At 45.9% G+C, this 16651-nt stretch overlaps 3 protein-coding genes across 7 annotated transcripts; 1 reads left to right on the top strand and 2 right to left on the bottom strand.

Annotated features, from left to right (window-relative positions):
• Window positions 1-7839, top strand: nedd1 (NEDD1 gamma-tubulin ring complex targeting factor). 4 transcript variants are annotated; one of them, XM_077517897.1, is made up of 15 exons: window positions 1-24; window positions 1190-1336; window positions 2103-2197; window positions 2304-2420; window positions 2496-2636; window positions 4018-4247; window positions 4736-4940; window positions 5448-5556; window positions 5627-5725; window positions 5791-5841; window positions 5927-6129; window positions 6450-6609; window positions 6684-6771; window positions 6837-6903; window positions 6979-7839. In XM_077517897.1, the coding sequence occupies exons 2-15, from the start codon at window positions 1201-1203 to the stop codon at window positions 7084-7086; spliced, it is 1809 nt and encodes a 602-aa protein (XP_077374023.1). In that variant the 5' UTR covers window positions 1-24; window positions 1190-1200; the 3' UTR covers window positions 7087-7839. The 4 variants fall into 4 exon arrangements, with proteins under 4 accessions (XP_077374023.1, XP_077374021.1, XP_077374020.1 ...); XM_077517895.1 differs by lacking the exon at window positions 1-24 and adding an exon at window positions 472-602 and having other exon boundaries at window positions 6979-7838; XM_077517894.1 differs by lacking the exon at window positions 1-24 and adding an exon at window positions 767-890.
• On the bottom strand, window positions 7625-11788 carry LOC144016583 (uncharacterized). Its single transcript, XM_077517899.1, has 10 exons — window positions 11676-11788; window positions 11225-11375; window positions 10296-10353; window positions 9848-10169; window positions 9055-9164; window positions 8941-8994; window positions 8709-8867; window positions 8505-8617; window positions 8332-8431; window positions 7625-7740 (listed from the first exon to the last, which is right to left on the bottom strand). Exons 2-10 carry the CDS (start codon window positions 11329-11331, stop codon window positions 7693-7695), a joined length of 1071 nt encoding a protein of 356 aa, XP_077374025.1. The 5' UTR covers window positions 11332-11375; window positions 11676-11788; the 3' UTR covers window positions 7625-7692.
• A 1174-nt stretch (window positions 11789-12962) lies between these two features.
• Window positions 12963-16548, bottom strand: sycp3 (synaptonemal complex protein 3). 2 transcript variants are annotated; one of them, XM_077517900.1, is made up of 8 exons: window positions 16012-16548; window positions 15845-15923; window positions 15708-15742; window positions 14953-15070; window positions 14736-14835; window positions 13845-13943; window positions 13318-13422; window positions 12963-13245 (listed from the first exon to the last, which is right to left on the bottom strand). In XM_077517900.1, exons 1-8 carry the CDS (start codon window positions 16136-16138, stop codon window positions 13192-13194), a joined length of 717 nt encoding a protein of 238 aa, XP_077374026.1. In that variant the 5' UTR covers window positions 16139-16548; the 3' UTR covers window positions 12963-13191. The 2 variants fall into 2 exon arrangements, with proteins under 2 accessions (XP_077374026.1, XP_077374027.1); XM_077517901.1 differs by lacking the exon at window positions 13845-13943.
• Window positions 16549-16651: the final 103 nt, after the last annotated feature.

Consider the following 16651-nt stretch of genomic DNA (forward strand, 5'->3'; position numbering starts at 1 on the left):
GCAAAGTATTTGATGAACAATAAGGTAAAAGAAGTGTCACTTAAGATGTTTTCCACGTACGTGTCCTTTTTTAAGTGGTTCAAATTGACGTTTGAAATGTTTGACGCTCTCCGTATGGGTGAGGATTAGTTCGATTTGAAAATATGATGAAATGTCGTTCGACTACGATAACTATCTGCCTGGTTTGTATGCTAGTTGTTACAAGCAAAAGCGATACAATAAACGTGGTTGTTTTTAAACCGAGGAAGCATTTGCCATTTGCATTGCGTTGCATTGGGAATGATGAGAAATACCCGGATGCTCGGAATTTTCACCCGACTTTCAACAAATTTCAAATGACTTTCCCTATATATTAATATGCTGGTCTTTACTGTGCAGTGATAATCGCAAGTTTAGAGTGTGTCGGTACAATTCTCCATGATTTTTGTTTTTCATTATAATCGAAACTTGATTAACACTCAAGACAAAAAGAGTGACGAATCGGCGGTGCCGACATGTTTGTCCCTCGACGCTCTCCGTAGTGGCGGCAGCTGCTTCGTCTTCAAGCGTTTCCCAATAAGTTTGACCCAAAAAAAAAAAAAAACCCCAACAAAGCTCAAAAGGTTGGCGTGACACTTCATTTAATTTTTTTTTTCGCTACACGTTTTTTTTTCTGAGGCTTTTCCCCGACTTGGTGTGACTTGGTTGTTGTTTAACGACGCGAGCGTGAGCCGCGGATAACTTGAATGCTCGCTCGTTGGCTGCGTCCAAAGTTAGCCGCTCGCCTGTTAGCTTAGCCGCCCGCCGGTTCCTTTGACTAAATTGAACCCGTTTGACCTCGCTTAAAGTTTTTCTTCGTCCCTCTTCCAAAGTTAGATACGTGCTACAAGTTTGGACAAGAATGTTCAATTGTGAGCGGATGACGTCACGTTTGAACTCAGATGACATTTCTTCTTCCACTAAAACAAATCCAACACTGGACATCGTTTGTACCTCTTGTTTCTCGTTCAATTGATTGTGGTTGTCTCAATACATGTTGACTTGTGAAGCATTCCAAGTATTTTGTGAACCAAATAACCTGAACAATATGTGTCGACTGAAATGTAAACATCCCGCCCCAAAATGTCGAACAAATCAAATGAGCGAGCACATGAAATCGACATGACTTAATAGTTGCAATCTAATGAAAGGCTTGTTGTTGTGTGCGCAGGTGCGGCGGCCATGGATGACGTCACCTGCCTGCTGTCCACAGGAGACGCGGTGAAGATCTGGGATGCGGATTCCATGACGCTGCTGGAGACCTTCAACCCGCACAGCGGCAGCCACGCGGTGGCGCAGGCCTGCTGGACGGCAAACAGTATCCTTGGCCGGCGCCGTCCGTCCGTCCGTCCGTCCGCTCGTTTAGCTAACCACGGCCAAAGAAAACTCGCATGCCGCTCGTGTTGGAAGAAGAGAATGAAGAGAAGAAAATGGCGGCTTTGGTGCGTTGGCGTGTGGGCAAGGAGAGCCGGTCGCTGTTGACCCAAGCAGACTATCTGGCCATGTTTTTGATGTTGTGCACTAGGCCACGCCCCTTAAAGGCACACAACACACAAATGCTACGCTACTTGCGGTTCGGTTCGACTTAAAAAAATGAAATGTCATTTGTCAATTATTTTGATCAGGGCTTGGCTTGTGCGTAGCAACGTTTGATCGCCATATCAACGATCGACTGTTTGAGTCTTTGAGTCCTCTCCGATACCTTGCGCCACTTTTCAGAAATGATTTGCCGATGTGTTAAATCGGCGACGATTTGGTGGCGACGACGGCGTATTAGGGCCACGGTATATAAATATATTTACATTTTTTGAAAAAAACTTGTCAATTTATGATTTTTTTTCTCGCAAATTTGCCACATTCTGAACTCGCAAATTGCCGCTGAATTTTTTTCTGGCAAACTTGCAAGTTTCTAAAGTGCCAAATTTGTGAGTTATTGTCCCCGCCCGCCCATATTTGTACATTAATACGGCGTGGTCGGCGTCCGTCTGTTCCGGTCAGCCTGCGTTAACATCTAATGGCGCCAATTTTGGCGTTTTGAATTTTGTTCCGTGGTGTTGATTTGCTTCCTTGACGGTCGTGCTGAGACCAGCACGTGGTGAGCGCCAGCAGCGGCGGCGACAAGATTGCGGTGACCGGCGTGAAGTCGTCTGGGGTCCCCCTGCTGGAGCTGGGCCAGGGGGTGAGCGGACGTCGTCCGCCGCCGTCGTCGTCCGCCGCCGCCGTCGCCGTCGTCGCCGCCGTCAACGCTGACCGCCGCCCGTCCTGTCGTGTGACCCCTTTTGCAGAAAGGTCAGACGCGCGTCAGCCTGAGCTCGTCGTCGCAGTTCTTGGCCAGCGGCGGTCTGGACCGCTGCGTCCACATTTGGGACCTGAAGACGTCCCGGCTGCAGCGCTCGCTCAAGGTGAGTCGTCGTCGTCGTCGTCGTCGTCGTCGTCGTCATCGCGGTCGTCTTGACGCCGTCCGTCCGTCCGTCCAGGATCTCGCCGACGAGGTGACGTGCGTGTCCTTCAACGCCAACGACAGCCTGCTGGCGTCCGGGTCGGCCGGCGGCCATCTTGTGCTCTACAGTCTCACCACCAACACGTCCAGCAAAGTCTTCGGACACGGCAGCCAGCAGGTGGCGCTCGCTTCTTCCTTCTCCTTCATCAGGTCAAAAAGTGTTTTGCTTTTCTTTTTCTTTTTTGTGCTCCCACTTGACGACGACTTCAACTGTGATTGACAGAAAGTCAACAAGCAATCACTGTCGCATTTTCAACTAATTGGTGGCAAATCGTGGCCATTCAAAAATTCGATTTCAGACCTGTTTGTTCAATTCTTATGATTTTTTTTTTGAACTCAAAATACTAATCAGTCAACTTGCACACTGTAAGATTTGCATGATAATATATTGAAGTGAAAAGTCAACACTGTATTGAACAAACGGTTTGCGATCTCGTTCATGTTCGAACAGCATTCAAATCAAATATGAATGTTCCACCTATAAAACATTCTTCCATGCTTAATTAAAGTGGGAACCCTCACCCAAAGTATTATCATATTTCCATATTTTTAAATATCAATTTGGCCGCATATTGAATTAATTTGAGAATTGCATGCTGTAATATCGCGATATATTTCCAAATCAATTTTTCTTCAAGGTATACTTGACTCAATGAACTTTTTTTTTCATGTACAATGAATCTATTTTTCTACTCGCTGTCGACTGCTGATGACATCACCTGTGCTGGGGAAGTACGATTGGCCGTTACCGACTTCCTCAGCTCAGGTGACGTCGTCATCACTCGACGGCAAGTAGAAAAATGACTTTTGAAGGAAGGTATGAATTGTACATGAAAAAATAATGAACTTGAATTGTAGACGAAATCTGAACTTTTTACTGCTTAAAACGGCTCAATGAGTCAAGTGTCCCTTTCAAAATGAAAGCGAACTGAAACTACACGTTATGTTTACAAAACAAAAATGAACTCATTCTAGCAAAAATGTCCTTTGTTTTAGTCTTTGCTCATAAATTGAATGCATGATGATTTTAAACGTGATTTGAAGTACAGAAGATTTATTTTGAAATGATCTGCCAGGATAAGGACATTTGAAATTTGAAGAATGAAGTTATCGATATCGTCGTGGACAAAATCGGAACTTTTGACTGCTGAGGTCAAGCTGCCCGTTTAAGGTTTGAATATTTTTTCCCTCAAAAGTGAATGTTTAAAAAGCGACCAAATCGATGGGAGAATTGCGCGCTGTAATTTATTGTCAACTGGATTTTTCTTCAGTCCCGTAGATGATTTTGTTGCAAAAGTCAACAAATGTTTCTTTTGCAGCATCAAAAATCCATTTTTTCCAAATCCCGCAGTGTCATTTCCAGGATTCTTATTTTCTTTGTCTCCAATTCGAGTGCGCCAACTTGCACAATAATGGCTGGCTGACTAAAGACTTTTTTTTTTTTTTTTTTTTTTTTCCGGCCCTCCGTCACGACGACGACGACGCGGTTGGTTGGCCAGCCGGTACGCGACCTGGGCCTGTCGTGGCTGAAGCGCTCGCTGCTGGGCAGCGTGTCGGACGGCGGCTGCCTGACGCTGTGGGACGCCAACACGCAGAAGGAGCTGCACGCCTTCCGCGCCGCCCACAAGGCGCCCGGCTCGGCCCTGGCCTTCTCGCCCGCCAGCGAGCTGCTGGTGGTCAGCGTGGGCCTGGACAAGAAGATCGTCTGCTACGACACCGCCAGCAAGATGTGAGCGCGCTTAGCGTTAGCGTTAGCGTCTCCGATTGGCTTTGAAAAGAAAACAAAACGAAAACACTGACCCGAATATATGATGAGATGGACGGTAAATAACGATAAAGCAATCATTTGAAATTAAAAGTGCCCATGTCGATAACTGTAGTTTATCTGCGTCACATCAAATTGGTCGATGATTGCCGATAATTATCAGCCGCCGATATTATCGTGAATTAAGACTTTTGAGGTAGCGAGGCGGCCATATTGTTCCTCCCAAGAAACGTTTGTTGCCATACAATCATTTACAGGATCCAATTTGGTCGAAACAGCATCATTTATCCGTCAATATTGACGGATGGCGTTTTTGTTGACGGATTTCAATGATGAAAACGCAGACGGACGAATGACGGTTGACATATTGAGGCAGCAACCGCTCAAACCATTTTGTGGATTTTTGTCTTCCGATCAACGGCTTTTCTGATTTGTGTTTGGTTTGTTGCTAGCGTCCTGCGTTGCATCCGCGCGGAGAGCCCGCTGACGGCGGTGACCTTCACCCCGGACGGCTCGGGCGTCCTGGTGGGCTCCGTCCTGGGTCACGTCCTGCGCTACGACCTGAGGAACAGCGCCGCCCCCGCCGGGGTCACGCCGGCGCACGCCACCTCCGTCACCAGTCTGCGCTTCCAGTGCGCCGCCGACGCCAGACACAAGGTGGCGACGTGAGGCCGGGCCAATATTCCGAGAAAAATCAAACGCACACATTTTGGAGTCGAGAAAGTGGACCATTCAAAAAGGGGCAAATTTAGAAAGTTGCTCATTTGCAATTTTAGAAAGTGGAAAATTTGACACAAAATTTGCCACTTTAGAAAATGGCAAATTTGCGAGTTTAGAAAATGGCAAATTTGCCCTTCCTTCTCAGAATATTGGCCCCGCCCTCTAAAAAAAATATTTCTACGTGGCCCTAATACGCCGTCGTAGGAATCGGATGGTTCCTTCAAATGGGGGACAAAAATGACGGAGTCATGACTGAATCGTTTCAGCCCAAGTGTCCATTGTGGTGATTGGATCCACATGAGTGCGTTTGTAATCGATCTCTAACCGGCGAGTGGCGACCATCCAATCACGAAAGAGGAATTTTGATGCGCAGAAACCATGAATCGACGATTCCCAAATTTCCATCACGTGACGGCGAGCGCGGCTTTTGTCTTCCCCGAACAGTCTGGCAAAGCGTCTTCGTTCAGGGTGTCCGGCGCCAAAAGCTCCACCTCCAAGCTGTCGGGCGGACATCTTAGCCCCGCCCCTAGCCCCTCCCCTCACACCAACGCAGGTGAGTTGCCGTCACGTGGCTTTTGAGAGAGGCGGAGCTGCTCTTTTCTAGCTTGCGTCGTTTCCGGCAGACGCGGGCGGCCAGCGAGGGGCGGAGCATCTTCCCGCGGCGGAGAAATTCACCGGCGTGGGACGGAACAGCCTGGACATGTTCTCGCCGCTGCGACACGGTAACCGCACGCGACGTGCCGCGTGACGCCCCCAAGTGCCTAACGTGTGGCAAACGCTTTGGCAGACGCGGCAAGTCCACCCGCGGGCGGCGACGACGCATCCGGAGCGGCGCAAGGTAACGCAACGTTGGCGCCATCGGACGTGACGTGACGTGACGTGACGTGACGGCGCCGGAGCCAACATTGTCGTCGTTTCCGTAGCGAGCTTGCTGGCCAAGGAGGCGGGGCTTCCGCCGCCGTCGGGCCGCGGCAGTCTGGACATGTTCTCGCCGCTGCGAGAAGATCAGAGCGCCGACTCCGCCCCCAGGAAGCCGTCGACGGGACGACTCTTGCGCCCGGCTTCCGTCTTCCAGACGCCCTCCATCAAGGAGGAGGAGCCGGCCGACGCCCACGAGCCCGCCAAGGTCGTGATGGCGTTCAAAAGTCATTTTTCTGCTTGCTGCCGACTGATGATGACATCACCTGTGCTGAGGAAGTGGTAACGACCAATCATGGCTCAGCTTACTGACCAAAGCCAGCAAACAGGTGAGCCATGATTGGTCGTTCCAGACTTCCTCAGCACAGGTGATGTCATCATCAGTTGACAGCAAGTTGAAAAATGACTTTTTAATCAAGATATTAATTGTAGATGAAAAACAAAGTTATCAAATTCGTTCCGGACAAAATCGAAACTTTTCAACGAGTCCCTTTAAGAGCAAGTTGTCAACATGATGTCGTTCGGCAGGCAGAGCCGGAGGGGGCGGGTCAGACTCCAGCCAGCCCATCCCAGCCAGCCAATCGCAGCCACCCGGCCCCGCCCTTCACCCCCGAGCTGAGCGCAAGAGCCAACGGCGTCCAGGCGCAGCTGGACTACGACTCGCCCGTCCCGGAGGCCCCGCCCGCAGGTACGGCCGGCTCCCGATTGGACAAAGGCGAGTGGGCGGGGCCGCTCGACTTTTTCTTCTTCTGCGGTGCTCAGGCGCGGTCGCGACCGAGGCGGCTCCCTTCAGCAGCGTCCAGATGAACGTCATCAGAGACATCATCCACCAATCGCTGGACGAGCTCAGGTGAGGCCAGATGATTGGAACGCGATTGGCCGGTTAGCGCAGGTCACGTGACTTCCTGTCCGCAGGGACGCGTGCCACCGCGACATCATCAACCTTCAAGTGGAGATGATTCGACAGTTTTGCATGCAGCTGGTGAGCGAGCGAGCGAGCGCCGCCATGAGCGTGAGGGGCGGAGTCACGTGAACGAGGTGCGTGCGTGCGTTTCAGAACGAGTTCCAGGCGCTGATGTCGGGTCTGCATTCGGCCAACGAGGCGCTGCTGCAGGAGAACCAGAGGCTCAGGGACGAAAACCTTCGACTCAAGACCAACTACTGACAAATAAAATCAAACTTATCCCAAAAAGTTGTCATGTGACCAGCGCGCGTGCGGCGCAACTTGATTGACGGGCGGGAAAAAGGTCACGTGGGTCCGTTGAGATTTGGACCGAAAGTCCACGTGACTTTTGTGGACTCGGTCATCATTTCAGATGTAAACGTCAAAGTTGGAAACAAGTTTAGTTTTGGAATATCCACTCACTCGCACACAAGTCTTACTTCTTGTAAGCCTCCCCCAGGCTGACGATGGAACCCACGCCGAGCGGCACCAAAGGCAGGTGACGCTTCCGCTCGTCCACCAGGGGGAGCCCCACTGGAAACAAGCTTGCCTATGGCCAACCAGCGCGAGATGACGTCATCGCCCCATTTGATAGCAAACAAACACAGTTGGAGAGTTGATGGGAGAAATGCTGCATTTTGGCAAACTTTGGAGCGGTGCGGGTGGGCACAAAGACCCAAAAGACGCAAAGTCACATGCTGACAAGTCATGCGGCATTTGGCAAACGTCCGTTTTGTGATTTGAAAGGAGGCGGGCTCTATTAAAGGTCAGTCAAAGATCAACTTTTATTAAGAAAGATGACAACAACATGAATTAAAAGATAGCAGGTCAAAGGTCAGCCAGGTCAACTCTGCATATGGGGCAGGTGGTGTTGTCCTGACGATGACAAGTAACGACATCATCACAAATCAACTTTGTCACCGAAACAAAAAACTTATCAATCCAACATGCAAGTATATGAACATTTTTTTAGTTGCACGGTGTGAAATTTGACCAGAATTTGACGATCATTCTGGTTTGGTCCAAAAAATAAATATATATATATATGTTTTGTCTTTGGCTTACCAGTAGTTGAATGTACGTCATATTGAACACGCGTATGCTTCATTAAGCTTGCAATGGTATTTTTAAAAATGAACAAATCATCACATGGGTCACTTGGGTATGAATTCATTTTATTTATTTTTTCCCCCATTTATTTTTAAGTTTTTATGTTATTTATATTATTATTACTATTGTTATATATATATATATATATATTATTTATATTATATATTTGATCATTTCTTTTTATTTTTTATTTTATTTATGGTATTATATTTTTTATTTATATTATTATATATTTTATTATTTCATTTATATTGTTATTATTATATATTTATTGATTCATTTTTTAATTGTTTTCCCAATTCATTTCACGTTTAACTCCACAAACGGCAAAAACGAAGGAAAAAAGCCCATCCTGACCTGCAGCCATCGGTCGATGCAGGTGACGTGGTAGTCGTGGAAACACGGCAGCATCCGGAGCCGCTCGCCGTCGCCGTAGTCACCGAAGCAGATCTGACACCTGGCGAGCGGGCCCGGCGCACGTTAGCAAATGGCGCCGACGCGCGCGACGCGGTCTGTCGCCGGCAACTCACCGCGCGTTGCCGGCGCCCGCCTGGAAGCGTTTGACGGGGAAGCGCAGGACGTGGGCGCGCGTCAACTTCCTGGACACGACGGCGCCTTGATGCTCCTCCAGCGCCAGGAGGGCCTTCCATGCGGAAGACACGCCCACTCGGCTTAACCAAAACAAAACAAAACGCCCACGGATCATCTGCCGCCCGCGCAATCGCCGGCCTCACCTCGTAGTCGTCCTCCGAGAAGTCGTCGGCGTTCCTCCGGCGGCGTCCGCGGCGGCGACCCGTCCCTTGCGGCGGTGGCGAGCGCTCGCCCCTGTGGTGGTGGTGGTGGTGATGATGAAAGTGGCGGTGCAACTCCGCCTCCTCTTGGTCAAAGTGAGCCTGTGCGCACAAACAGGAAGTGGTGAGCCGACCGGTGATGTCGTCATGATGATGTCATCTCCACGCCGCTCACCATGCGATGACGACGGTGGTGGTGTGACTCCGCCTCCTCCTGGTCAAAGTGAGCCTGTGAAGGAAGTGGTTAGCAATGCGGCGATGACGTCGCACGGGAGGAGACCACGCCCACCTGCAGGCTTCGCGCAAACGCTTCGTCTTCCTCCATCTGCGCCGCGCGAACCGACAGGTCGCCGTCGTTGTTGTCGTCGTCGCTGATGGCAACTTCCTGTGCCCGCGCTGCTGCACACGCACACACACATTTGCTGTCTTCATCATCAGTCAACTTTGACCTCCACTGACCACAGCAGATGTTTTTTTTTTTTTGCAACCTATCTTGCATGTGGGAGCCATTTTGTGCACACGCGTGTAGGTCACCAAGTTGACCAATAGGTGTCACTATTGTTCCATTCGCAAACTATTTCTAGGCAGGACCAAAACTGCCAAAATAACAAAAAAATAATAAAACCAATATAAAAAAAAGAAATAAATGTTCAAAAATTATTAAAACAAAACTATTTGACTATATAAAGAATCATTTAGTGATCAATGGTTAACCATTTAAATACCAAAATATACCAAAACTGGCAAAATTTTAAAAAAAAAATGTATATATATATATATGTGTAAAATACAAACAATCTAAAAAATATATCATTCAAAAATGAAATACAAAAAAAAAAAATCAACAACTATTTTGACCACACAAAAAAAACATTTAGTGCTCATCAGTAAATCATTTAAATACCAAAAATACAAAAACTCCCAAAAAACAAAAAACAAACAAAAAACAATATAAATTAATAATACTCATTCAAAAATGAAATCCAAAAAAATTCAACAACAGAAAAAATGAATCAATCATTTCAATACCAAATGAAAGTTGGACTCAATCAGGGGTTGCCACGGTGACATCCGTCCTTTACCTGTTGACGAGCGGTCCCGCTCGCCGTCCAGCCACCTTCGCTCTTCCGGCGTCAGGAAGGACAACGAGTCGGGTGGCGAAGGCGGCGCCAGGCAGGAGGATGACGAAGACGATGAGGATGATGATGAGGATGATGACGAGGATGATGAGGAGGAAGAAGAGGAGGAGGAGGAGGAGGAGGAGGCGGAGGCGTCCAGCCAGCCGTCGATGGGAAAGAGCCCCGCCCCCGCCGCCGTCGTCGTCTTCTGACGTTTATGCGGTCTGGACGCGCCGGCGGCAGCGCGGGAACGATGCGCTCGAGTCGCCGAACGTCGCGTCCTCACCTGAGGACGGACGCAAGCTTTCGTCAGCACCGCCAGATGCGGGCAGCGGCGAGCGCTCCCTAGGCGGGAACGTGCCGTCCGTCCGTCCGTCCGTCCGTAGCAAAACATAAAAAGTTGTGGACTCACCTGGCCGGACGAGTCGCCTGCCAGGCGGCCGCATCGTCTGCTCCTGCCGACCTGCGGCCTGACGCAAAAAACAAACAAACAAAAAAAACAAACACTTTTGTTAGTACGAGTGTAAACAAATATCAATATGACGATCAATCGTGATACTTTGTCTCCCGATAGATTATCAATACGCCTACGCAGGTCTGGCGATATTTGTCATTCATATTCAGCCACGGTAACGGCTCCATTCTTCATGACTTATTGAGCAATGACTTGGCGGGCCACTCAAAGCAAACTAAAACTTAGCATTCATTAAATAACAGAACCACCCTGAAAACTAATTCAAACTAACGCAATAAAAAAACAAAAAAACAAAAAAACAACTCAAAACAAAATCAAAACAAACTAAAATGAAAATTCCAAAACTATAATAATATGGAAGCCCAAAAGTGCCAAAATTCAATACATAAAAAGGCCTTTTTGAAAGAACTATCCTTTTGATAAATAACAATTATGTAATATGGCCATTAAATTGTAAATATTTATATTATTCGTATTTTTATTACATATTTCATTTTTTATTTAATTCATTTCACGTTTCACTCCACAAATGGCAAAAAAAAGTCAGAAAAAAAACCCATCTGATTATTTCCTCATTGAAAAAAAACCCATCTGTTTATGTCTGGACTAGTTTTATCATAGATTATCAAGGATTTATTACCTGAGCAATATATGCATAATCGCGGTATCATCATATCGTGAACCTTGTATCGCAAGTCCTTGCACCTTTACAGTAACAGCTTTTAATGTCTTCATGGTAGGATTTTTCTGTGGTGGTTGTAAATGTTACTGTACATTATGAATACTGCACTGGAGCTTGATGTGATTTTGTTACGACACGTTCCCACTTGCGAGCAAGATTTTCGTCGTAAAGCGAGGACTTTTACCTGGGCGTGTCGGGAACGAGCATCGACATGCCGCCGTCCGCGAGGAAAGCCCGGTCCAGTTGGTCGTCTTCACATCCGCTCCAGTCGGACGACCAGGAAGACTCCATTCTTCAACAGTCCCCATCCACTCACACGACACTCGGCGTCATCGCTACCGGGCACAAAAACAACTCATCAAAAGTGCGACCACCTTGTTGTTATTATTATTATCCGTCCATTCAATAAACCCGGAAGTGCGAGCGACTAGCATCGTTAGCAGCATCGCGAGGAGGCAAAAGTAGCGAAGGGAAAGGTCCACATGAATGAATAACACTTAAGGCTGAATAAATGTGGTACGTATACTTGCCTACGCTGACCAACGTGATGAATTTAGCAAATTAATATTTTTTTCCTGGTTGTGTTTAGAGTGAAAAGAAGAATTGGGAGGAACGCAAGCAAAAATTGTGTTTACCGCAAAGGTCCAGACCGGAAGTGAAACGATGACTTCCGCTTTCGTCCCGCCAAGTACCGAAACTTTTGAAATGTTCTCCGCTCACACGTCCAATGTTCTTTCGTAACGTACCGGTAATCACAAACGAATAATATAAGACAATTAAAAATAAAAGACAAGTGGTTCCTCAAATTCAGGGCCAAATTCACATTTTGGAGATTGAGCACGTGCAATAGCTAAATGTGCTCGCCAAAAAACACGATATTTTTAGTTCCGTCTGTATTCTTCGAAAGATGACTTCTGTACATGTTACGTAAGTAGACCCATGTGACTTACATGAAGTGAGCTTGTGTGTGTGAATGAGTGATTATGAAAAAAAAAAACTGTTAGATAAGTATTTGATTTAATCGTATCATTCATTAAATGATGTACACAGTGCACTACGCTGAATGGAGTCTAGTGCTGTTTGTTTGGATATAAATACAATTGAGTAATTCCCAATTTTTTCGTTTTTTTTTTTTTTTTTTTTTTTTGCTTGTGTACCGCCGGGCTGTACCTTTTTACACTGCTGCTGATTCTTCACAAGTACAAGTGGTACAACATAACACAGCTGAGTTTTAACTTATTTTTCTCCTTGTTGAGAACATTTAATTCTTAGATATTGTTTTGACTCAAATTTGTAGTAATCTAATTTAAAAATGGGAATGAAAATGAAGGGGAAACTGCCTTTGTGTTCTAATATAAACGCAAAAAATTAGTTTCTTTGAGTATCCCCTTTAAAGAGACATTTAAACTTATTTTTTCTTTTGACTTCAAAAATATATTTGTAAGCACTGTTTGCCAAGTCGAATTCGTGTCTTCGTTTTGTTAAAGGTGATTGTCATTCTAAAACAGGGGTGGCGAGATCTGGTCCTCGAGGGCCGCAGTCCTTCAGGTTTTGGATATTTCACTTCTTCAACACAGCTGATTCATGATCAGCTCATCAGCAAGCTCTGCAGAAGCCTGATAACGAGCCTGTTAATTGGAATCAGCTGCACTTCGAGTAGGGAAATCTATAAAACCTGCAGGACTCCGGCCCTCGAGGACTGCAGTTTGCCACCCCTGTTCTAAAACTTTCAACAAATAATACAAATTGAATAATGATCCTAATTGTAATATTCAGACCTAATAGAGCAGTTTGACTTTTTATTTTTATTAGTCATCTGATGTCAAGACTCTGATTTGCCTCAAAGTTTGAATATGACTGCAATTGCATGCTTGTATGTCCTTTTTTTTTTTGATGAGTGAACAATTGCAGTAAAAACGAACGACGTTTGCTCCTTTTTATTCCCAAACCCAGAGTACAACCTTTTTCCAAACAGTGGGAGCGCAACAGTGCCACCTAGCGGTTGCTTCAGCAGACAAACCGCAACCCACCCTCAAGTGCTTGACGTCATCATTTGAACACTGAAGAGAAGAAGAAAACATGCATGGCCAAGAAGAAGATGACAAGATGATGCTGCAAACATGAACAAAGCGATGTGATGTGAGGAATCTTCTAGAAGAGCATGGCCTGCAGGGACTTGCGCACCGACGCCATTTCTTGTTGTTGCTGCCAAAGGACGCAAAGCGCAAGATGATTTCACGCAAGCGCCACGACTGGCTTGGCCTGGAATCAACTCACGGTGTCCATGAGGATCTTCTTTTGCATGGTGGCCATCTCCTTCCTCAGCTCCTGCTGCGCCCGATGCACCACGTCCTCGTGGCTCTTCTCCATCTCCTCCATGTTCTGCGCGCGCCACAACAAGACAAGAGACAACATTTGCTTCAAGATGTTTGAGTCCAACTCGCTTTCCTTGTTTTGAGCGGCTGTGTTGATGCAAATGTCGAATCCGAAAATTTCCATTCGTTCCTTCAAATGTGCAGCGGTGCCTTCAGATACGGGTGCGCTTCCCACCCCCCACCGCTAGGTGGCGGCAGCGCAACAGCCAACCACCTCGGCCATTTTCGAATGGGGTCGATGCCAACGACGTCTGACTTTCACGCCTCAGCGCCGTTTCCGGCCAACTGATGGCCGCGTTCCAACAAGTGAAAGCCAACATGGCTGATGAGCTTCCAAAACGTGCTTGTTGGAGGACGACAGATGTACGTGTGTAAACATTCCAAACTAGTAGGAAAGTTGAAGTTGTGCTTCCTGTTGCTCTTTCTGACCTTGACAAAGTTCTTGAAGAGCTCCTGCATGGCCTCCACTTTCTGCTTTTGAAGAACTTTGCTCTGCTGGACCACCTTCTGCTGCTGGCGCATCAGACTCTGAACATACGTGAACGCAAACACGCGTGTTGTCAGCTACGTGACGAAACCTTCAACATGACAATTGCACAAATTAGGGACTTTTTTTTTTTAGCTCCTCACAATTCGTCAATGATTTTTTTTCCCAATTGATTGATGAATCAGATTGGTGGGAACTTTTGATATGCAATTGTGATATGAAATGTGAAATTTGCAGTGCAGCAAATGCACTCATTAGTGACTGCTTGCTTCTGGAAGATGTTTTGTTGTGACTGTCAGCTTCGCTTATCCTCACAATATTGATATAAATCCAAACGATGTCTGAGGCTAGGACATTCGGGTTGTTTTTAAATAGTTCAGCAAGAGGCAGCGCTAGCGAGCAGCTAGACTAAAAACACACCCCCTTAGTTACGAGGCATACTGTCTAATAATTGCTTATTTTCATACACCAATTACAATTTTGAATTTTGTGCTGCTTGGAAATGAAACTAGAGACCTCAAGGAAGCTATTTGTGGAGAAATCTCAAAATGGACAAAAAACAAACAAACATATCTCTAGACTGAGCCTGCCAACATGCAGACCATTTTGCCGGAGCAGGTCACATATATATATATATATTTATTTTTTTTATTTGTTAAAAAATAGTGAGCACCCTGGCATTTTGGTGGTCCAAAAAGTTCAGACTTCTTTTTGGGACTTGGTTTTCGAGTTTAGCTTTGAACCGGGTTAGGCAATCCACTTGTGATGGTTAAAGTTAGAAAATGCATGTCAACGAGGTGTCCCCACGATAATACGAAGACAAACGTGCACACATGGAGCTTCTCCTCCTGCTCGTGCATTTGTTCCACGTCCGTCTGCCACTGCTGCACCACTGACGACAGCTGCTGAGAGCACTCTTGAGTCATCTTCTGCCTGCACACACGCCAACAACGACCACATCATTCAGCCGCATCTCGATGTGCCGCATTTCCAGCACGACACGCGTGTTGGACCGTATGTGACATCATCATCTTGATCATCATGCTGTACCTCTGCTTGTGGTAGTTGTTCCACAGCTGCTCCATTTTCTGCTGCCCTCCGCTCATGTACGTGTTGGTCAAACTTTCCAGACGCTTGCGCTTGCTCAGCATCACCTTGTTGATGTCGGCTGCACAAACGCACAAATCAGCATTGAACACACATGACGGAAGAAAGGAAGGTGTTGTGATCAGAAGACATGCGGTCTTTATTTGGACAAGACATTTTCATTGAGTTTTAGTTAGTCTTTTTTAGTTATCGTTATCATTTCACTGAATGGCTTCTATTTTATTTTTCATCTGATTCTCATATTGCTTCCGATCACATGGATTTCGCTGCACATTTTTGTGGCAAGCGATTCAGACAACGATAAACGCATTTTCTTTCTCATATTCAGCTGAGTCGAGATAGACTGACGACATTTCAGTGACTGTTTATTTTGTGAAAATCAAGTATTGCAAGTTGCGCAACAAAACAAAACAAAAAAAGATGACAAACACTTTGAGAGACAAGCAAGACATCTTCTGAGGAGTTGAGGAACGACTGATGGACAATGTTGAACATAATTGACACCAATTTCACACCAATGAGGTGTTTCCCTCAACCTTCAATGGACTTTTCATTGAAAATCGATTTAGTTGATGTTGTACATTGATTTGGTTTGCTGTTAGCTGTACATATTTTGTATTCATTTTTTAAAGAAAAACACTAAATATAGCGTTGAAGAAAAAAAAACCGGAATTGATTGATGACAGGTGCTTTCTTACCTCCAAAGCGCTCCAACATGTTGTGAACTTCACTCCTACACGCAAACGATTCAACTCGTTAGCTAGTAGTTCGAAATCATCGACAAATAATGAAAGAAACATTGAATTGGGAATAAATGAAGTGAATATGCGACTACCCAACAGCAACTGTGTCGTCTTCAGATGCTCGTTTCCTCAACGGAACTTTTTCATCATGTGAAGTTTTCTCTTGTGACTCTATTAGGAAGATGGAAGGGAGGGAGGGCAAACGTTTCACATCGAAATAAGTTAGCAAGAGCTTCAAGCTAAGCGCACAATTAATTACCTTCCCCGGGGTCATCTTCTGAGCTGACGTGTTGCGCTTTCTTCTTGGCAATTGGAGAAAAGTCAAAGACTTTCGCGTGAACCTCTTCGACGAGCCTCTTCTTCTTCATTCTTTTTCCAGCCGACATTTTCTAAACTTTGTTCTGCCGAACGGCTAACGCTAATGCTGGCTAGCTTAGCACGCGGAGCTAATGGCGGCGAAAAATGAATGTGCTCGGCGAAAAGTAACCTTCTCCCGTTCCAAGTTTCCAACAATAAAATATTTGTCCCAATAATATCGACGTTTGATGGATACAAACACCGAGAAGCTGTTTATGACAAAAACAAAATAGAAAAGAAAAGAAAAAAACACAAGCCAAGCAGCCTGTTGCCGCCACAAGAAGGTTTCAATGCCGCTTTTTTTTGGAAACTTCGAAGTCAAAGCTTAAAAAAATAAATAAATTAAAAAAAAGTTTCATTACATTTAACAAATAAGAATTGATTTGTTTTGTGTCTTGAAAGTAATTTACAGCTATGTTTCCCCAGGTTCAATGACATTAACTTTGGAAAAGGGCTTCATGTTAGCATTTTGGTTTCCCACCGGCATAAAAATGGACAATTCCGAACATCCGGGTATTTCTGATAATTCCGTAATGCAAACG

Source organism: Festucalex cinctus, chromosome 3 (assembly GCF_051991245.1).
Source record: "Festucalex cinctus isolate MCC-2025b chromosome 3, RoL_Fcin_1.0, whole genome shotgun sequence".
In the NCBI taxonomy this organism is placed as follows: Eukaryota; Metazoa; Chordata; class Actinopteri; order Syngnathiformes; family Syngnathidae; genus Festucalex; species Festucalex cinctus.

Excerpts from the sequence above, each read along its gene's own strand:
- LOC144016583 (XM_077517899.1), bottom strand. The coding sequence starts at position 11,331 with ATGGAGTCTTCCTGGTCGTCCGACTGGAGCGGATGTGAAGACGACCAA. Across the intron at positions 10,170-10,295 it reads CAGGCGACTCGTCCGGCCAG|GTGAGGACGCGACGTTCGGC; the intron begins GTGAGTCCACAA and ends GTCCGTCCTCAG. Across the intron at positions 8,432-8,504 it reads GCGGGCGCCGGCAACGCGCG|GTGTCAGATCTGCTTCGGTG; the intron begins GTGAGTTGCCGG and ends CCCGCTCGCCAG.
- sycp3 (XM_077517900.1), bottom strand. The coding sequence starts at position 16,138 with ATGTCGGCTGGAAAAAGAATGAAGAAGAAGAGGCTCGTCGAAGAGGTT. Across the intron at positions 15,743-15,844 it reads GACGACACAGTTGCTGTTGG|GAGTGAAGTTCACAACATGT; the intron begins GTAGTCGCATAT and ends GTTTGCGTGTAG. Across the intron at positions 15,071-15,707 it reads CATGTTGGAGCGCTTTGGAG|CCGACATCAACAAGGTGATG; the intron begins GTAAGAAAGCAC and ends GCGTTTGTGCAG.
- nedd1 (XM_077517894.1), top strand. Across the intron at positions 2,198-2,303 it reads TGCTGGAGCTGGGCCAGGGG|AAAGGTCAGACGCGCGTCAG; the intron begins GTGAGCGGACGT and ends CCCCTTTTGCAG. Across the intron at positions 4,941-5,447 it reads CCGCCGACGCCAGACACAAG|TCTGGCAAAGCGTCTTCGTT; the intron begins GTGGCGACGTGA and ends TTCCCCGAACAG.